Below are 19,549 nucleotides of genomic sequence, written 5' to 3' on the forward strand. Positions count from 1 at the left end.
AATTTTTACCAGCGAAGAAATCTTTGAGTGTCTTCAAAACTGCAGTAAATAACTTGCTCTGCAGTCTGTAAGTTCAAACAGCATTTTTCATCTTCAGGTTAAAAATGTAAGGAAAGGCTCTTGGCTTAGGAAAATAAAAACAGGAGTGATGTAAAAGCCATGTCTGAAATCAAGACACATTTATTATCTCATCACTTATGGCCTGCTCTGGTAAAGATGTCTTTAAAATCTGTTGTAACTCTTTTTCTTTGTCCTGCCCAATCAGAACAAAAGAAAAGATTAAATGGTTTTACATGTTAAGACTATGATCTTCAGTGCTGGCCCTGCTGCTAGAAGTGAGTTCTTACTCAATCCATTAAAGGGCACTGGTTTCCCATGTCATATCTAGTTTTGATCACAGCAGAGAAATGGGAAACAATAAAAACAGACATAATGTGAAACAGATTTTTAGCTTTCTGCTTCATTTTTCTTTGCATCAGTCTCTCACTTTTGAAAATATGTGAATAAGAGTTAATGTGATGATTTGCAAAAAAAAAAAAAAAGATTGTTTTTCCTGGTGGTGACTGACAGTATTTAGAAATGTGGCTTATGCTTATGAACAGATTAATTTCTAAACAGACTGGGTGAAATTCCCCAGTTCAGTGCACTTGAAGTTCACTTGAAGCCTGTGTTAACTGATTCTAAAACCTGAGTCAATCCATTCAGGTGAAACTTCATCCATCTGAAAAAGAAAAAGGAAGAAGGGAAGGGAAGGGAAGGGAAGGGAAGGGAAGGGAAGGGAAGGGAAGGGAAGGGAAGGGAAGGGAAGGGAAGGGAAGGGAAGGGAAGGGAAGGGAAGGGAAGGGAAGGGAAGGGAAGGGAAGGGAAGGGAAGGGAAGGGAAGGGAAGGGAAGGGAAGGGAAGGGAAGGGAAGGGAAGGGAAGGGAAGGGAAGGGAAGGGAAGGGAAGGGAAGGGAAGGGAAGGGAAGGGAAGGGAAGGGAAGGGAAGGGAAGGGAAGGGAAGGGAAGGGAAGGGAAGGGAAGGGAAGGGAAGGGAAGGGAAGGGAAGGGAAGGGAAGGGAAGGGAAGGGAAGGGAAGGGAAGGGAAGGGAAAGGCTAAGTAATCAGAGAGTTGTAACTGATATAAAAAGTAGGAATAATCATTCTTCTAATAAACTAAATCAGGAGGCAGAAAGCCAAACTGATGTGCCTGATTAAAAAATCTACTGAAGAGGACTACATAAGTGGAGAAATAGAGTTAAGAGATGCAGGGACTGACATTTCAATCCTAAACTATTTTCCTTTAGTCTAATTTCAAACAAGGTCAAGACTACCACTGTGCTCAGTTTCCTACTGCATTAGCAACATCTTGCTTGCAGGCTTAGCAAGGCCTTACTTACAATGAGTTCCCTCAAGCAGAATCAGGCTCTATGTAATTAATTTTCTTCAATGAAGTGCCGCATTGTGATGACAAGCAATAAATGGCAAATTAGATCTTTAGTGCATAAATCATACTTAGAAGTGTCCCTCACAGCAAGAGTTCACAGGCAGCACTATAATTGTGCTGACCAACAAAGAAATGCTACCCCAGGCTACCAGCTTGCATGCATGGTTATGGTCAATCTCCTAGAAAACTGGCCCTGTGAGGGGGAGAGGAATTAGACAACTGTTAAAGTTTGAAGCAGTGATCAACATTTATTGCTCCACTGTGTATTCATCTGTCTATGACTGCCTTGAGTTACTTGGCAAAGGTAAACGAGCCCAGAAAAGAGGGAAAACAGCTGAAAGATAAATGTAATTTCTGCAAGTTTTGAGATGTCATTTCACAAACTATAGGGTGGAAATTCAAGGAAATCTTTCTTAGTAAAAGGAAGAAAGAAAACAACCCAAACCACAAAAACCTAAACAAGACACAGCAGAGGAAGAGAGAAAGAGGTAGTGGTGAAGTTTGAGGGTTTGGAGCAGTTACACCTCTAGCTGCAAACTCCTTCTGAAAGCTGCTGACAGAGCTTTGGCATCTGATCACCTCCTGACTGCTGATTAACATAGCACTGTTTTATATTTAACTCGGGCCAGAACAGGAGGGGCTGGGGGGTGGGGTTGCACTGCTTATAAGGGGAGCACGGCAGAAACAATGTTCTTCTGTGCCAGTTCCCTCCGTGTCCCGGCCCAGCTGCACTTCTTTTGATATCTACATTGCCTCTAAATGCGTGTTGTCTTTAATTAATCGAGTGTCTCGTGGAAAGAGGTGCGGAAGAGAGGCAGAGAACAGCTATAGCTACACAATTAAAATACAAACCAAGACTGCTGAGTGTACTGAATGCACATGCTGAAGTGACTAATAAGCTTTTTTATGGTTAATGTTTTGCCCTGAGGGCAGACCTAGGAGCAGAGATGGAGGGCATGGATTTTGAGGATGAGAAGTCCAAGAGGTACTGCATGAAGACAAAGCACGTGGCCATCATCTGTGGAGTCGTGGTTGTTGTAGGACTTGCTGTGGGGCTTGGCGTGGGATTGAGCAGACCTAAACCTCCAAAGGCAACAGAGCCACCAACAACAGAAGAGCCTCCTCCCCCAGTGGATTTGGGTCCCTGTCCTTCCAAGAATGATGAGACTGGAGGTTGGAGGGATTTTAGGCTGCCCTCTTATGTCAAGCCTGTCCACTATGATCTGGAAATCAAGCCTGAAATGGAAAAAGACACTTACAGTGGGACAGTCAGTATATCTATTGCTTTGGAAAAACCAACCAGCGCCCTGTGGCTTCACCTGCGAGAGACCAAGGTTACAGAAATGCCCACGCTCCAGAAATCTTCAGGAGAGCAGATTGCTCTGAATGACTGCTTTGAGTACAAGCCACAAGAATACATTGTGATGAAGGCAGCAGCAGAGCTCTCTGTCACTAATGAAAGTAATCCCTATGTGCTCACCCTGAAGTTTCAAGGCTGGCTGAATGGTTCGCTGGTTGGATTTTATAGGACCACCTACACTGAGAATGGACAGATCAAGTAAAGCAGTTTTATTTATTAAACTTTCTACTCTATTTTTACTTGCTCAGGCCTCCTTTATTCCTGTTTCAGCTTTTCAGTCTTGTCTCTCATGAACTTGCTGACATTTCTGGGCTGTTCTTTAATTTTCTCATTCCTCTAAAGAAGATGCTATACTCAAACCCTTTGGCTTCTGACTAGTGAATCTGGGCTGGAGAGATGAGGGGTTTGTTCTTATTATTCTGAAAATCCTTTTCAAACTCTACTAGCCTGAGATTGCCTTTGAACTGAATGACTTACTCAAAGAGCTGGAGGGATCAAGGCCTGTTTTTATCTCTATAGTAAATAGTATACAACTATGTATGCAATAAATAGCATACAACTATCACCACTCTCTTCTGTTATCCCAAGGTAACAGTTTTGTGCAAAATGTTCTTCTGATAGTTTTCCTGATAGCGTACCTCCTTGATGTTGTAAGCCTGAGGAATACTCAAATCAGAACTTCCCTGTCCCTCTTGCAGCTGGTTTAAATTATATGTAGGAAAGTCGGAACAATTAGGGTCATCTTTTACTCTTTTTTTTTTTTTGTGCTTCATCTCTTCCTTATTAAAATATCAACAGTCACTGAAAGATTACAAAGCCTCTACTAGTTCAGCTAACCCATTCCACTTGCCAGGTTTGTACTGCTTTGAGGTAAAAGCTTGAAAAAGCCATTGCCCACTGCTCAAAGGCTTCTCTTCACAGTTAATATATGGAGAGGACCCTCACCCATTTTCTGGTATTTACATTTCTGAAGTGACTCTTTCCAGCCTTTACAGCAGGGAGATAAACTTGGCTAGACTTTTACAAGGTCCTGAAGGAGAACATGGAGACAAACATTGATGCATTTTCATGGCATTTCTTTGTCCTCCTGGGACAATGGTGTCATGAGTGAGAGTCTCATCAGCTCCACTCATCCACGGACAGGAGTAGCTGCAGTGACAGGCACCAGCAACAGCAGATCCAAGAGGGAGAGGATAAAGCAAGCACTGATTTTTCCTGTGGAGAGGTCATGCAGGGAACAGCTGGAAAACCAGGCAGCTCTTTTCCTCTTGTTTTCCTCCATCTATGACTGCAGCATTGCTCTGACTTAAAAGGTGCTTTGGCTTTATACTTTGAGCAGCTTTGGTTTCATACTTTGAGCATCTGATATCTCCACAGCAGTTTTAAAGTGCAACATCCTAACATCTTTCTAAGTTGAGGTGTGTTACTTCCTTTTCTTTAGTGAAGGATATCTAGATATTAAATTTATAGCCCCAGGTCTGTCACAGCAGGACCAGAACACAGGTCTTCTGAGTTGCAGAGCAGGAGAGGTGAGTGCCTGTCCCTCAAATCCAGGTAGACAAGGGCCAAGCATCTGATACCAGGAAGAAAGGAGAACTTTAAAACTAAAGAAAGTATAAAATGTGAGCTCACTTTGGTGTTCCTACTTCTTGAATTGGATGCTGGAAACTACAATTGCAAAGATGATCCTAGGCAGCTGTCTGAAAACTCTCAATGCAGAAAGAAACTTGAAGGTGTGAGGTTTTCAGGCTTGAGAAGGACTTTAACAAGAATGAGTGAATGGCAAATTCTGAAATATTTTTCATGTGGTTGAGTTTGGGCAGATTGTTTGTGGGGGTGGCAGAGGTGATGTGCATGATAGTGGTAAGTACAAAAAAAGCAAAGCAACCACCAGCCAAGTTGCTGCTGTGGAGCAGAGGGTAGGGGATAGGATGGAGTGAGGAAGAACAGTGATGGAAGGGTTTTATTACTTATTAAAAATTCCTTTTCCCCCAGCTTTTATCTTAAAAACAATGCTGACTGGAATTTGCATTTTTATTTTCCCTTTGCCTGAGGTAGACACCACCCTTGGAATATTTCAACCCAAATAGTTCTGTTCTTGTCATGTTGCAAGTAAATATAAATCAGATGAGGTAACAGCAATGATCAAACAAGTCTGTTAATAGTGGATGTTAAAGAGAAGGGGGCTGAGGTGAAAAGGAGATCCAGCATGTAATTAACCTACTCTATTATCCCTTCTGTACAATGTTAGAAGCAGCAGGACCTTTTGAGAGAATTAATAACACTGAAAGTCAGCTCCTAGAGCTGAGCTGCTCCCCAGATGTTTATCTGTGAAGGCAAAGGTTTGCCAAAGCATTGCTATAAGGCCTTTTGTTTACAAACTGGGCACATGTCCAGGCTCTGCTGTTGCTTAGATTCAAATCTCTTAGCCCACTTCCTAGAAAACAGGTAGAGATGTGCTGAACATGTCTCTAAGTCTGGGATCCTTGAGAGGCTTAGGGAGAAGAATGCCTCATTTGGGGATCCTGTTCAGACAGATCACACAATCCCCATCAGGAAAAAGGTGCCTTTGAACATGCCCTGAAGCAGATAGTGAGATACCTTGGAATCATGACTGTTTAAATTGATGTGCACATGCAGGTAGGAAACAGGAAAACAGAAATTTTGAAAATGTCAGTTTTGGGCATAGACCTGCCTAGATGCTTCTGTGGTTCCCAATTAAGTCCTTTGATAAAATTATTTCTCTGTTTGCACATTTCATTTCCCCATTGATGGAAAAGGAATAACAGTCCTTCCCTACTTTGCATGATGCAGTGAGCATGACTACATTACACTTGTATTGTTTTCAGATCTTATGGACAGGAGCAAAAGAAGAATCCTTGGCTGGTGTACTGGGTTATTCAAGTCACTAGTTTCTCTTCAGGAATGTACTAAAGCCCTCTTGTATTTTGTCATCAATATTAAAAAAAAAATACAAACATGTCACAACAGCTGGCTTTGATTTTGCACTACTATTAGTGACAAAATATGGCTTCCCATTTTTAGGAATTCCCTCTGTCATTCATAAGAGAGCAAGAGGCTGGCGCATGGCAAACAGGGATGAATTTATGATTTTATTGAATAGACAAGAGAAAAATTTTCTCCTGTATACAAAAGTAACACTGCTGACTTTCTTCCTCAAGGAGAAAATTTTCTCAGGAGAAGCAACAAGTCAGAAGTTTGAGAAAGACTAGGAGAAAAATGCTTTATTTAGTTCAGGGAGGAAGGATTTGACACTAACACCTTGTACTTCAGGGGAGGGGGAAAAAAGGAAAATTCATCATGGTTCTAAAAGTATTGCTGTTTTATTTTGAGAACAGCTGGATGCAGTCTCAGCCAAATCTTCACTTCTTATTACTATGATGTTTACAACTGTCAACTCTAGTTCATATTTAAAGGTCTGGATATCAAGAGCAGAGGCCACCAAAAAGTATAGAAAATCTTACCTAAAAACTACATTATGCAGTTTGAGAGTGAATTGCAACATTTCATGTTTCTATTGCCACTTCTATGCCATAGTCTGGAGTTCCCATAATCTAGCCTATAGGAAGGGTAGTGCTGAGGTTTTTCACTCCTAATGTCTGTCTGTCTCCACAAACATATGAGGATAGATAGATAGATTATCACCTTATAAATCAACAGATATATCACAATGTTATCAGTCTGTAGGAACAAGACATAAACGTGTCAAAATACATAGCCAAGTTTTTAACCAATAGCTATGAAGCACTGCCCTGGAGGCTTGGAGTTAACTTAATTGTGAAATAGATTTCAAATCCTATGAAAAGTAGAGAGTGACAGCAAAGAATGCACCAAGCTGAAGAAACTCTATTGAGTCTGAAATTATGTTAAGGTGAATGTTCATCATGCTTTCTGCCTGTGAAGCTTTGAGCTACTATTCCATGGAACATGAATGGAGAGAACCCAGACATATTACCTGTGTCAGGCTTGTACATGACCCTTGCTGCTACAAGTTCCTAATGACCAGTTTAGTATTTAACCGTCACAGGGAAATGCCAAGGGCAACAGAAACGTTGAAAAATTGGTTGTCAAGTGAGCTTCTAGGATTGCTGCAGATCTGTAATTTATGATGTACACTTTTAATTACTTTTTGGAAAGAAAAACTGCCTTAATATAGTTTGGAGCAGCTGTAGAAGTGCTGTCAGAAAATGCTCAACATTCCAGATTAATTGAAGGAGCATCTGTGATCCCTTTCACCATCAATCACTGGAGAATATTTTCTGCCACTGTGTGGGTCATTAAAGGGGGGAGCCTGATGTCACTGAGAGAAGCAAACACAATATGAATGCTCACAACCTTCACCTTATATTTTTATATGACCCCTATTGTCTAGCTCCTCCAGCTGGCTGTGCATAACTGAGATTACTTTCTGACTCCCCCAACACAGCTTGTGTAGCATCAGTTATGTACTAGGATGTTCACCTGAACTTCTGCCAGCAGTTTCACTAATGGAGTCAGGGGAGCATAAGAGTATGAGTGGAAAAATGTATGTGGTAAATGAAGAAAAAGAAACACACAAGCAGGATGAGATTTATTGGCATTTACACAGTTTCAAGGTGTCCCTTCAGGAGATATTCAAGAGCCTAATACCAAGATACGCTGTTGTGGGTGAACAACTATTACAGTGACATTCCTTTTAGGTGATATCATCAATTTTTTATTTTAGGTGCATAAATCAATGGGAAAGCTCAGAAAGAGGGTGAGCAAAGTTTTCACTGTGCATGAGAGGTCATGCCTCTCTTATTGCCTGGCTCCTAAAAATATTTGATGATAAGCAATTGCATTAGCTTTTGCTTTGAAACCTAGAGAATGTTGATGACAGACAGACTATGCAATGTCAGTCCATGCATTTCTGATGTGGCCTGCTTTTATGAATAGATAAATATGCACAAATATTTGTAGTTGAATTTAGTTTGTGAAATCATTGAAAAAAATGCTTCAAAATTGTAGACAAGATTTCAAAGCCATACAATGAAGTCTTGCCAACGTGTTGTCTGTTTCAGGAGCATTGCAGCTACTGATCATGAGCCAACAGATGCGAGGAAATCATTTCCCTGCTTTGATGAGCCAAACAAAAAGGCAACCTACAACATATCTATCATCCATCAAGATACGTACCAAGCGCTTTCAAACATGCCAGTGCAGGTTTGTATTTCCCAACTGCTGCCTAAGAACAGTTCTGTAGAGCTGCTGAAAGGTAATGTGGGTTGCCAGGTCTTACATGCTCACAGACTCTACCTCTCAGGCATTGTAAAACTCACGGTTAATAAACATTCCATGAACAGAACTGGTTGGCTGGTTCCTCTAAGTGGTCCACCAGCACACAACAGGGCAGAACAGAGTCAAATACAAAGCAAAAATGAAACATCTCTTCTGTCGTTAGCCAGCTGACCCTCTGTTCAGATGTTCTATGTGAGCATCCCCTGCTGACTATAAATAGATATTGGCAGGTTCTTCAGTCAAAATGGGTAAGCTCAGAGAATGAGTACTCTGAAAGACAGCTGCTTCCCAGACAGAAAGTCTGAAATAGTCACTAAAGCTGCATGATGGTCCAGAACAAGGATCTGCTGATCACAATTTAATGGCAAAGAATCCTGCCAGCCAGAAAGACTAGGATTATTCTTTTTAATAATGGAGGATCTGAAACCCCATCTGTCACCTCATGGGTGTGGACATTTGTTCCTCCACCATGTCTATAATTTCCTAAATAATCCATTTCTAGACCTACTGTGTCAAATTCCAAATTTTGCATGAAATTCTATGGCATCAATTATTTACCTCTGGGCCTTCTGGAAGAAGACTGAATGGCTTTCAGATGAGAGAGTTTCTACTGGTTTCTTCTAGTTCAACTGAATGTATAGTCTATTGCATAATTTCTAATAATAAGTTCTGAAGTGGGAGATTAAGTGCCAAGTTTAAAAAAGAAAAAAAAAAGGAAGGAAAAAGAGCTTCCAGCCTCCAGGCTGCTGGCATTTGCATTTTTCCAATCAGTCCCCCACCCAGAAAACAAAGGCTTTTATTTAGAGTCCCCCAAATTTATTTTCCTAGCAATGCAGCTGAGATATCTGTTACCAGGCTGATACAGATGCATCCATACTCTTTGCACATTTAAAGCTCTGACCCATTGTTATTAAAAATATTTCTATGATACCTAGAAGGCAACCTAGAAGGCACTTTGATGAACAGCACATGAAAGGAGATTGCTGTACCTTTCCTCACAGACCTCAGATAAGTGAGAGTACGAGTAAAGAAGTAAGGGGACAACACAGTATATTATCAAGATTTATTGTATTTTGAGATTTACTTTACACCTTGACATGTGGACCTTGCCTCTAGTATGGACCTACAATAATAAGCTTGCAAAGGGCTAACTGCTGCTTCTTAATTGATTTGTTAAAAAATAAGTACAGATAAGAAAATGTTGGTTATGCTGAATTCATATTGAGGCTTGACTAATGGATTATAGAAGGGCACTTTTTCATCTGGTCAAGGTCAGTAGCTCTGGTCTTAGTAGTGAAAGAACTTTGGGAAAGATCTTTTCCACAGATGGAATAAGAGTTTGTAAATGCAAGGCACGTTGTATGTTACATGTCCTGTAGCAGTTTGGGTGGTGTGGAGCTTTATTAATCAGCATGGCAAAATCAGATTAGAAAAATCAGAATCTTTTACATTTCATTTGCATTTTTCACTGGAGTTGAGTTTCTTCAAAATTTTTCCACTCAAGTTCTGACTTTGTTGAAATAACAGAAGGTATCAAAATAGAGTTAAAATGGTAAAATAATGGAAAATTAGATTGTGAATACCTTTTCCAAAAAGGAGTTACGAATATATCTGTGAATAGGTGGTTTTGCTCATGAAATCATATTACCTTAACTGTTTGGGCTTTATTTGTATTGTGTTTAAAACAAAGAAATCTCATGGACCACTGTAAATCTAGAAAGCTAATGTCTTTTATATGCTTCTGGCTTTTGTTCTATTTAAGTTAGTCATCCAGTCAGAAGCACAAGTTTCAGATTATAGCAGCAAAAGAATAGAAGAAATATATGTTTAGAATAGAATCTTAGAATAAGCTGAGTTGTAAGGCACCCCTCGAGATCATCAAGTCTAATTCCTGGCCCTGTGCAGGACATCCCAAGAGTCTCACCATGTCCCTGAGAGCATTGTTCAAATGCTTCTGTAATTTTGGTATTGTGACCACTTTCCTAGAGAGCCTGTTCCAGTTTTCACCCTCTTGATGAAAAACCTTTTCCTAAAATCAAACCTAAACCTCCCCTGACTCAACTTCATGCCATTTCCTTGAGTCCTGTCACTGGTCATGGGAAAGAAGAGACCAGTAGCTACCCCTTCCTATTTAGTGTTGTCAATAAACTTTGAGGAAAAAAGCATCTGTGAGAATCAAGAATGTTTTTTAATTGTTTAGCAAAATAAAATCTATGATCAACACTAAATTTTATGTATATTTAGGCAACTCACCAAGTAGCAGTGCTCATTTGTATTTGAATTAGTTCAGGATAGATTCATTAGACTGGTCTATAGTCCAGGTAGCATCCCTGCATCATGACTTAAATACATGATGCATGTATTTAAGAGAGGGGAGAACTTAGTCTCTTCTCTGCTCTGTCCAAAGTAATGTTATTTTATGCAACAATTGCAAGAACAAAGCATACACCAGAAAACTCCTGTTTGCAAAATTTCTGTTCATGTGAATGATTTCAAATCCCTGATAAAAATTAGAGCAAGGTAAACTTGTTTAGTGCCAAAAAAGAAAAGTACCATTTCATGTATTTCAGAAGAAAAATACCTTGTCTTTTTTCATGCCTTCAGTGAAATGCCAGAAGAGGAAGACCTGGAGAAGTGATTTGTTGCTCCTATGCAGTTGTAGCCTTCATACAAATATTGTACTCTTATGCATATGTTTGCAGTTTCAAAAACCAATTTGATTATTTCTGCAGAAAACGGAACCGCTCGGCGATGGCTGGAATCGAACAACTTTTGAGAAGTCAGTCCCCATGAGCACTTACTTGGTGTGCTTTGCAGTGCACCAGTTTACCTGGGTAGAGAGAACATCTGCAAGTGGAAAACCTGTAAGTCCTTCTGTAGCCTGAACGTGGTTCAGATGACAGATGTGCCTTGGTTTGCATTTTTTTCTTAAAAATCTCTTTTTACACAATCAGGGACATATTTTTCCACTTCCTATAGCTTATTTTATGCAGCCTATTTCATCAGATTAGGTGTTCACAGTGACCCTCTGAGCTTGACTACATATAGTGTTTTGCAGTCCTTCCCTGTCTCCCATCTTTGTGAGATCCCAGTTAGTACCCGCCATACAGGCACACAGGTGAGGGAGGAATACTCTTTTTCCAAACTCATCCCTGACTTGAAGCCTGTAACTGAAGCAATATTCAAGTTAGGGGGTACAGGAGAGTCACAGGCCGTGAATACAAATACTTTATCATTTTCTGTGGATTAAACAGTGTGAATTGCACTTGATGTTATTATAGCTGTTGAGACACAGGACTACAGTGCTATGTGCAATTATGTACTGACTTGCTTTATTTTACAACAGTGGCAACAGGCAATTTCCCAGTGTAAGTTCTGTAAAAATAAGTATAGAAGTGATAGTGTCTGCCTAAACAGGTGGATATTTGTTAGATCCCCTGATGAAGCGAATAGGTTTGAATCTGAATCTATTAAATTAAAATATCTCCTTCATTTAGATGCAGCAGGCAGGCCAATCCATTTCTTGCTTAGATCCAAATCTCTTGAAGATGTAGCTGATCAGGCATAAAGAGATCACAAGACATGACATTGACTCACAAACTGAAGTCCAAAATACAACTCGCACCTCAACAGAAACTCCTCATTTGGCCTAAACCTAGTTTGGGATACTCAACCTGATGTTTATTGCTTTAGATCTTTTTCTCATCTGATACAGTGAGTGATCCCTAGGGCTGTATGCCCCTGCTTCTTCCCCTCCCTTTCCCCTCATGTAACACAAGGTTTGTCGTTCACATGAGCTGGCAGTGCTTTCCTCTTTTTTGGAGACAGTGTCCCAAATGGACAAAGAATCTAGAATAAAACCCCAGCAAGGCTAGTTTCCCTTTCTCTTCCTTGGTTTCTTTAACCAAAAAAGCTCATCAAATCCTTCCCTACTTAAGGCTGTTAGCTGATGTTAAAATCTGTCTTACAGAAATCTCCAAAGTTCTGATTCTTAGCAAAGACTTCCTGTCACAGCACTGTGCTGAGGCTTCCCTCTGTGCCCTCACTAGTGTCATGCTGTATGCTTATATTATTACTTGACAAATAACTAAAGCTAAATTGCACTTAGGAAGGCAAATGGAGCCTGGTTTGAGATACAGACATAATGTTCTTTGTCTCTGCGGTTCGACTAGGTAATTCACAGGAGTACACTTTTAGGCCACCCAGTCACAAAATTTTGTTAACCAATTTCTCTTCAGCCTGGCTGATCCACTCATTATCAGGGACAGGACTTTGACTACTTGGTCTCAATAAATATTCTCTAGAGTTCAGTTCCTTTAAGAATCAGAATTTGTCTAGATTTTTGTGAAGAACATAGTGCAGTAGGGAAAACAAGTACTGAAGAAGTGTGTAACGCTGTTTTCTACATGCAAGAGTTAAACATTCACTACTTGTCCATGCCATGCTCCAGAGTATGGCCCAGAGGTCACTATTTGTTTTTTTCCCAAGCAAAACAGTACAGCCCACAATGTTCCTGACTGGATGTAGCTTTTCTAAATAGAAGGGAGTGTCCACTGAAACATGGTAATTAAAGTGTGTGTGTGTAGAAGCAGGGGTATTGGTGTCAGTACAGAGGTTGCCTGAAGAAACATTTTCTAATTCAGGCCTAAGTTACTTCATATTTTATTAACACTGTTCACTAAACAATGTCTGAGGGCTTGCCTGCACTAGAAAACTTGGGGTTTAAGCGAGGTTAAAATCATAACTTTCTCTTAACATGGATATAGTTTTACCAATATAAAATACATGCGTAAGATCCATCACTAAAAATTATCTTTTCCCCAGGGAAACCAGACTATCTTTAGAGGTTCTAATCATATACATAGAGAGTTATTCTTCTAACCTTTCCAAGGCTTCCTGTCCAAGAACTTTGAAGACCAGCTGAACAATGAGATATTTAAATTCACCAATTACTGAAAAGAACATTCCAGAGTTTGCTGTGTAAATTTCTAACAATAAATCCCTCATTCAACAGAAAGTTGAATCCACTTGATCCATAAATTACTTTCATAAACAACAGCAAGAGCATACAGCTCACATGACATAGTAAATTATTTAAAAACTCTGCCATTCACTCTGAAAGCCCTAACGAAAACATTCATGAAATCAGTGGTGGGAAATGTGCCTACAGCTGGAAACAATGCTCCTGAGCTGATTACCTGTCAGGAACCAAATGTCTGGCTTGGAAAATCACAGAGGAGATTATACAAATGAAACCCAAAGTCAGTTCTAGCGCAGGCTGAAGGTTTTGAAAACCATTAATATGGATCAGCTAGGGGACTGAAGACTGCTAAATTGGGTAAAGAGCTTACAGAAGTGGAAATTGCAGGTTGTGATTGCAAACTGACCCTGGGGGAAATCCTGGAGTGGCTGGAGTGGACTGCTGATCAAATTTCCTCAGCTTTCTTTGGTTTGTTTTTGTTTGTTTTTTTTTTTTTGGGGGGGGGTGGGGAGGGGGAGAGCAGGTTTTTTTGGTCTCTTGTTTTTGTGATTTTTGAGGGTTTTTTTTTGTTCCAGTTTTATTTCTGACCACTTTCCCATCCTCCCCTCTCTGGAGGAAGTGTAATTTATGGTATTGAAACCAATATGTTGTCAGGCTCCAAAAGTGTTTCTGGAACAGACCAGCTCCTTTTCTCAGCTTGGGCCCTAAACTCCTGGCTGTAAGACAGCACTGAAGGAGTAAACAAGCCACACCAGTGTAGTCAGATGAATGTGTCCTATTCATAAGAGTCATGGAGCTGGTAAAATGAGATAGATTGGTTTTCCTAAAACCAGAAACTTCACTCCATAGAGAAGTCTCTTATCCACACTGGAGATTTTCAGCTCCAGCAGGCTTTGGGACAAAGAGATTGAGGGAAAGATCCCCAAAAGGCTCCATGAATTCTGGACTCAAACTTTGCCTTCACAATGTGAGGATAACTTCTCAAAAGGTTTTTTCAAGTTGCAGCCTCCTCATCATGGGCATGAGTGCCATAAAGATTCTAATCCTCCACAGCTTGTTTCCTACTTCTTGACAGCAATAGCCAAAGCCATCCCAGGCATCAGGCTCAGGGATAGAAAGGTCAACATTCAACACATAATTTTTTACATTCATATACACAGTACACAGGAGGAGCACAGAAATAGTCACTCATCACATACAGGGCTACCAAATATGCCAGTTTTCCCTGACTTGCCTGGTCATAAAAATGACAACTGAGTTTTGGCTGTGATTTCCTGGGGCACAGCAGCCCAGAAGGCACCAAAGCTGTGACTGGGCTGTGACCATCCCAAGGTCCTGGTCAAACAGCCACTCAACCTGCACAGGCCAGCATGTCTGGGAAGGGTCACAGATCTAGTAAATGCACTGTCTTCAGTGAGTTTGAGATCTTCAAACATACAAGGACAAGAGGAAACTGTGATGATAATATGTAGGAAAGATATTAAGAAGTTCAATAAAATAAGGTGCTATGGGCTTCTGACACATTTCAATACAGATGTGCTCCTGAAGGTTGATCTGATGGGATCAGTCAAGATCAGTGAACTGCTCAGAACAAGTGGATCTCCTTTGACTGTGCTTGCCCAGGTTTCCTCCTTGAGAAAACCAGGCCATGGGGAAGTAGGGGCTGGCATGCAACCAAGCCTGCTCCAGGCTTGGCCACTATGGACATGAGTCTTGCCAGTTTTACAATTCAAACAGTGGAAAGTGTGCATGTGTTGACTTGGTCTCTCTTACGTATGACACTTGAAAAACTTTGTTGAATAAATGTGACAGGGAACAGAATTCGGTGTTTAGGTCAGTCTCAGAGAAAACCTGAAGTGTTACTGATATGTATGCTAAATGCCTTTTCAATGTTTGACACCTGATTCCTTTTAACTGAAAACTTTTCTGATTGTCTCTCTGTATTTTTCAGCTGAGAGTTTACGCCCAGCCACAGCAAATACACACAGCAGAATATGCAGCAAATGTAACAAAGATTGTATTCGACTTCTTTGAAGAGTACTTTAATTTGAGCTACTCTCTTCCAAAACTGGGTGAATATTAATATTTATATTTTTAATTTTTTTTAATTCAGTATGTGATTATGTTGCTCCTACAGATCTCTGTGCTTTGGTGGAAAACAGCATGAAAGCATTTGGTTGCTAACTGCTAACTGATATTATGTCAGCATGTTTTAAAACTGTACCAATGTAGTTCAAGATGTTTCTAAATGTCATGATGGATGAGTTGGTCTCAGTTACTGCTTAGTTACCAGTTCCCACTATTCAGTTTGCTAAAGAACTGGTCCTGACATGCTTACTTTAAAGCATCTTGTGGAAAATCAAGGCAAGCATCAGAAAAGGACCATCATGCATTAAAACAGCCAGAGGTTTCAGAAAAAGATATACCACTTCCATGTGAACTGGACAAAAGTCAGCAGTGAGACAAGTGAAGATGTAAACTGCCAGAGAGTATGTCATATTATTTATTAACCTTAGTGCAAAGTGGGTGTGTATAGACTTCTTAGAAAGATGAACATGGTCCGGCATATAATTTATAGTTTCTATTGCTGGGCTAAATAAAGATCTGGAACTAAATAAGAGTGGGCACACTGTCAAATTTTGCCCATGGTTACAAAACAAAGAGAAGGTAGTGCATTTGGGCATCCTTTAGCTTGGAATGTCTGGACTCTGGATCTGATTCATGCAGTTTAACATGCACAATAATCAAGCTGGGAATGCAATGAGAGTTTTGGGAATTCTCCCTCCTAACACCTTCAAAGAGGTAATTCAGTTAGGTTCATGAACTTAAAAGGATGGAAAAATACTAGCTGCAAACAAGTTGAGACAATATAGGGAGGAAAAATATCCCCCAAACTTTGAAGACAATTATTAATGCTGTGCAAACCTTTTGTTGGCTATTTGTACCTGTACCTATCAGGCTAATCTATATTATTTTAACAAAAGACTTTTGCCTCCTTTCAAAACAGCACCTAAGTTTACCATAAATATGTTTGCATTTCAATGACAACTGAATTAGGGAAACCAGTACAATATGTTGTTCTTTCTCACACTGGTCCCCAGTAATAATAGGTACTAAATTTCACCTGTGCTTTATATTCAAACTTTCACTGTCATGAAAGCCTGATGACTCTGCCATGGCAGGATAAAGGCCTGTCTGTGTGACAGGATGAACTGGTATCTTCAGGTCAGCAGTGTCACAAGATAGATATTTTTGTTGATTCTATACTGATTTTCCCAGAATATCTATTTGTTGGATCAGTAACCTTGACTTGCCGTGTTGCTCCCTCATTATTAGAAGTTATCCAAGTCAAACGTGATTATTCAGATATGTTTCTGCATAATGATTTATTTAAATATTGTATTTCGCATTGATTTATGGCTTCTGGCATTACCTTTCTCCTTGTATCCTCATTTTGACTGTCACTGAAGACCTTGCCAAACTATCAGCTTTGATTCTATAATCAAGTTGTTTAATTTAAAGTAAGTAATTCCTATCTTCTGTTGGAGTGGGGCGAGGGGTTTTCATTCTGTTCAGCTTTAAATCCATCTGTACTTTTTCACTAACCCATATAGAAAGCCTGTGGTCATTATTTGCAGAAGAAAATGCCACTTCAATTGAGTCTTCAATTCTCATTTAAGCCTGTATTGATTACTGACCATAAATGAGTGACCCCCACAAATTGCTAGGCATAGAAGCAGATGTTCACTGCACGGGGGATTTACTTCAGTTAACATGTCAATAAATATTTTTTAATACAACAGTGTGACAAACAATGTCATACCTCATTATTCTACAAATAGTTTCAGGAGGTTTACTGCCTACAGCACATCCCCAGACAATAATATTAATTTCTGGAGCCCAAATTAAGTAATGCATGATACATATGTTCCCAGGAGATGGCATAGCATCACCTCCCAGGACAGATCCTCAGCAAGAGCAACTGATCCTACCTCTGTCAATCTCAGCAGAGCCAAGGCACTTGCATCAGCTGCTTTAGGCTAGTTCTCTTCTTGAACACAGATCATAGCCTGCAGTCCACAGTAGTTAGCCAGAATCACAAATAGTAAGCCAAACAGGCTGTAAATACAGAGAGAGAGGACAAGCTAATTGATTCGAAGGATACAGTGGTAATCGTTGTCTCTTTCTTTATCTACAGATAAAATAGCAATTCCAGATTTCGGGACAGGTGCTATGGAGAACTGGGGGCTGATCACATACCGAGAAACAAACCTGCTGTATGATCCTAAGGAGTCAGCTACATCCAACAAACAGAGAGTAGCTGCTGTGATAGCCCATGAACTCGTTCACCAGGTATATTTTAGGAAATGAGTTACTTCTACAGTGTTTCAAATATATAGTCACAACATTTTAATCTTGAAAATACTGTCATTAACTTTGTCTCAGGATCTGCTACATGTGCTCAGAATCTGATTGCAAAATATCATCTGTTAAAACAGATCCCCAATAGAGCTTCAAAATACCTTGACTACTGCCTTGGAATTTTTCTCAGGAAGTTAGATGCTTGGACCCAGACTGCCAGCCAGTTTACAAAAATCTGTCTAAAATGTCGTAGAGAAACTAATTTATGTGTGCAGATGTCTCTTTTAGGCAGGCAAACAGGGACATTTATACACTGTGGAGGCTGTCTGAAAACATCCTGAAATCAAAAATCATCAAATCAAGAGGGAGAAACTAAAAATATTTTCAGTGGCACATGAATCATTAGCAATCTCCCGAGTAATATGTAATTTTATAATTAAAGTGATGTTTTAACACAAGGCAAAGCCTTCATTCCTATTCAAACCCCAGAATTATGATAATTTTCATCTGGCAGCAGAAAAAAGGAAGCAAGTGAATTTTCTATATGCAGATGTGAGATACTGAAACGTACATGTACTATTTGTCTAAACCTACATCTTTATGTTTATAACTGTAGTGGTTTGGAAATATTGTAACCATGGACTGGTGGGATGACCTGTGGTTAAATGAAGGATTTGCCAGTTATTTTGAGTACCTGGGAGCAAATGCATCAGAACCAGATTGGAAAATGGTAATTATTTCTGCCTTGTGGAGGTTTGGTGGGGCTGGGAGGAACATTTTGGGAGGGAGTAAAATTTAGGCAAGGATGATGAGGACTTAAAGTATATTTATAGAAAACTAACATAGTGTGATGCAACATAAAGAAAAAGTTGGTTTAAGTTTTCCACCTACCTTTGTTATGGTCTGAAACTAGTAAAAGTAAACTTTATGAAGTTTTAGTTTGCAGAGAAGGGTAATTCTTTTTTAACAAGTGAGTGAAGTGTTTGGTTATTATGGCAAATAACACCTAGGTGGGTTCTGGACAGAGCCTTAACAGTTTTGCAGAGTTGCTTAAAGGTCTAACTCTGAAAGACGGAGACTCTCCTGTATTTATTTAGCTGGGCTGTACTCTCTCCATGGGACTTAGGATCATTATCTGATCTGGTAAGGTCTGGGAACCTGGGCCTGTCTCCACAATTTGGTCTATTAACAAGGAAAATAGTGGACACCCATTCAGCTTCTGCCAGCATTGTAAGTGTCATTTCAAATGCTCCAACTCAGACAATCTCTATTCTGTGCAGTGCAAAAATAGGTGGTGACAGTGGATAGCAGAAGTGCTAACTGTGCCAACTCCAGACTCTTTAGGGCGTTGCAAAGAAGTTAGCCTTAAATATGCATTATACTCTGAATAAAGGGAGTTTTCTTGCTCCTTCCTTCCTCTCCTCCCAAATAGATGTGATGGCACATAGCATGCATATTTTCCCCAGCTGTCCAGATGTAATGAAGTTCTGGATGCTCACACATACACAATGTATACCAGTGGAAGGGAGTAGAGTAGGTTTTGCATGGTCTGAGCCTGTTGAAATCTACTATCTCCTGAGCCTAGTGACTTTAGTGACTTTAGAAGCAGTGCCTACTTGCTGCTTTCCCTCCCTCTCTCCTGCAGACAGGCTAAGAACAAAATCATTCCCTGGGTCACTTTTACCCTTGAAAGTAGAAGATTTATGGTGCTAACTATGTAAAAAAAATTCTAATTACTGAGTTTAAAAATTAAAATACCTTTTTTCATCTAGATACTATGTTCATCTAAGATCTAAGACATTTCAATGTTATCCTAGTGAATATTGCAGAGGAAAGCTAAATTGAATTTTAGTCTTTTTTTGGTCAATATTGATTAGGAAATAAGATGATTTTGGCTGCTGGCTACTTAATATTTTCTAAAAAATTCAAATCAATTTAAAAAAAAACATTATAAGACTTGGAATGGGGACCCCTGCCTTCCTCTTCCCTCCCTCCCTTCCTACCCAGCTCCTCTTTTGCAAGAGGAGATCATAATGCTTTGTAAATATTGTCACACTTCTGAAATTGGTAACACAGGCTACTCTTTTGGCCTACCAGGGGCAAGGGAGGGTGGGATGGGTGTGTCTGTGTGATGATATAC

At 39.9% G+C, this 19,549-nt stretch overlaps 1 protein-coding gene across 1 annotated transcript in view; it reads left to right on the forward strand.

Annotated features, from left to right (window-relative positions):
* The first annotated feature begins 2,109 nt into the window (after positions 1-2,109).
* Positions 2,110-19,549, forward strand: part of ENPEP (glutamyl aminopeptidase) — a 34,110-nt gene continuing 16,670 nt past the window's right edge. The window contains exons 1-6 of the mRNA XM_056490352.1: positions 2,110-2,984; positions 7,850-7,991; positions 10,799-10,930; positions 14,999-15,119; positions 17,246-17,400; positions 18,026-18,139. Coding sequence (XP_056346327.1) covers positions 2,374-2,984; positions 7,850-7,991; positions 10,799-10,930; positions 14,999-15,119; positions 17,246-17,400; positions 18,026-18,139 — 1,275 coding nt within the window. The 5' untranslated portion in view covers positions 2,110-2,373. The remainder of the gene's footprint in view (positions 2,985-7,849; positions 7,992-10,798; positions 10,931-14,998; positions 15,120-17,245; positions 17,401-18,025; positions 18,140-19,549) is intronic.

This window comes from Oenanthe melanoleuca, chromosome 4, assembly GCF_029582105.1.
Source record: "Oenanthe melanoleuca isolate GR-GAL-2019-014 chromosome 4, OMel1.0, whole genome shotgun sequence".
Lineage (NCBI taxonomy): Eukaryota > Metazoa > Chordata > Aves > Passeriformes > Muscicapidae > Oenanthe > Oenanthe melanoleuca.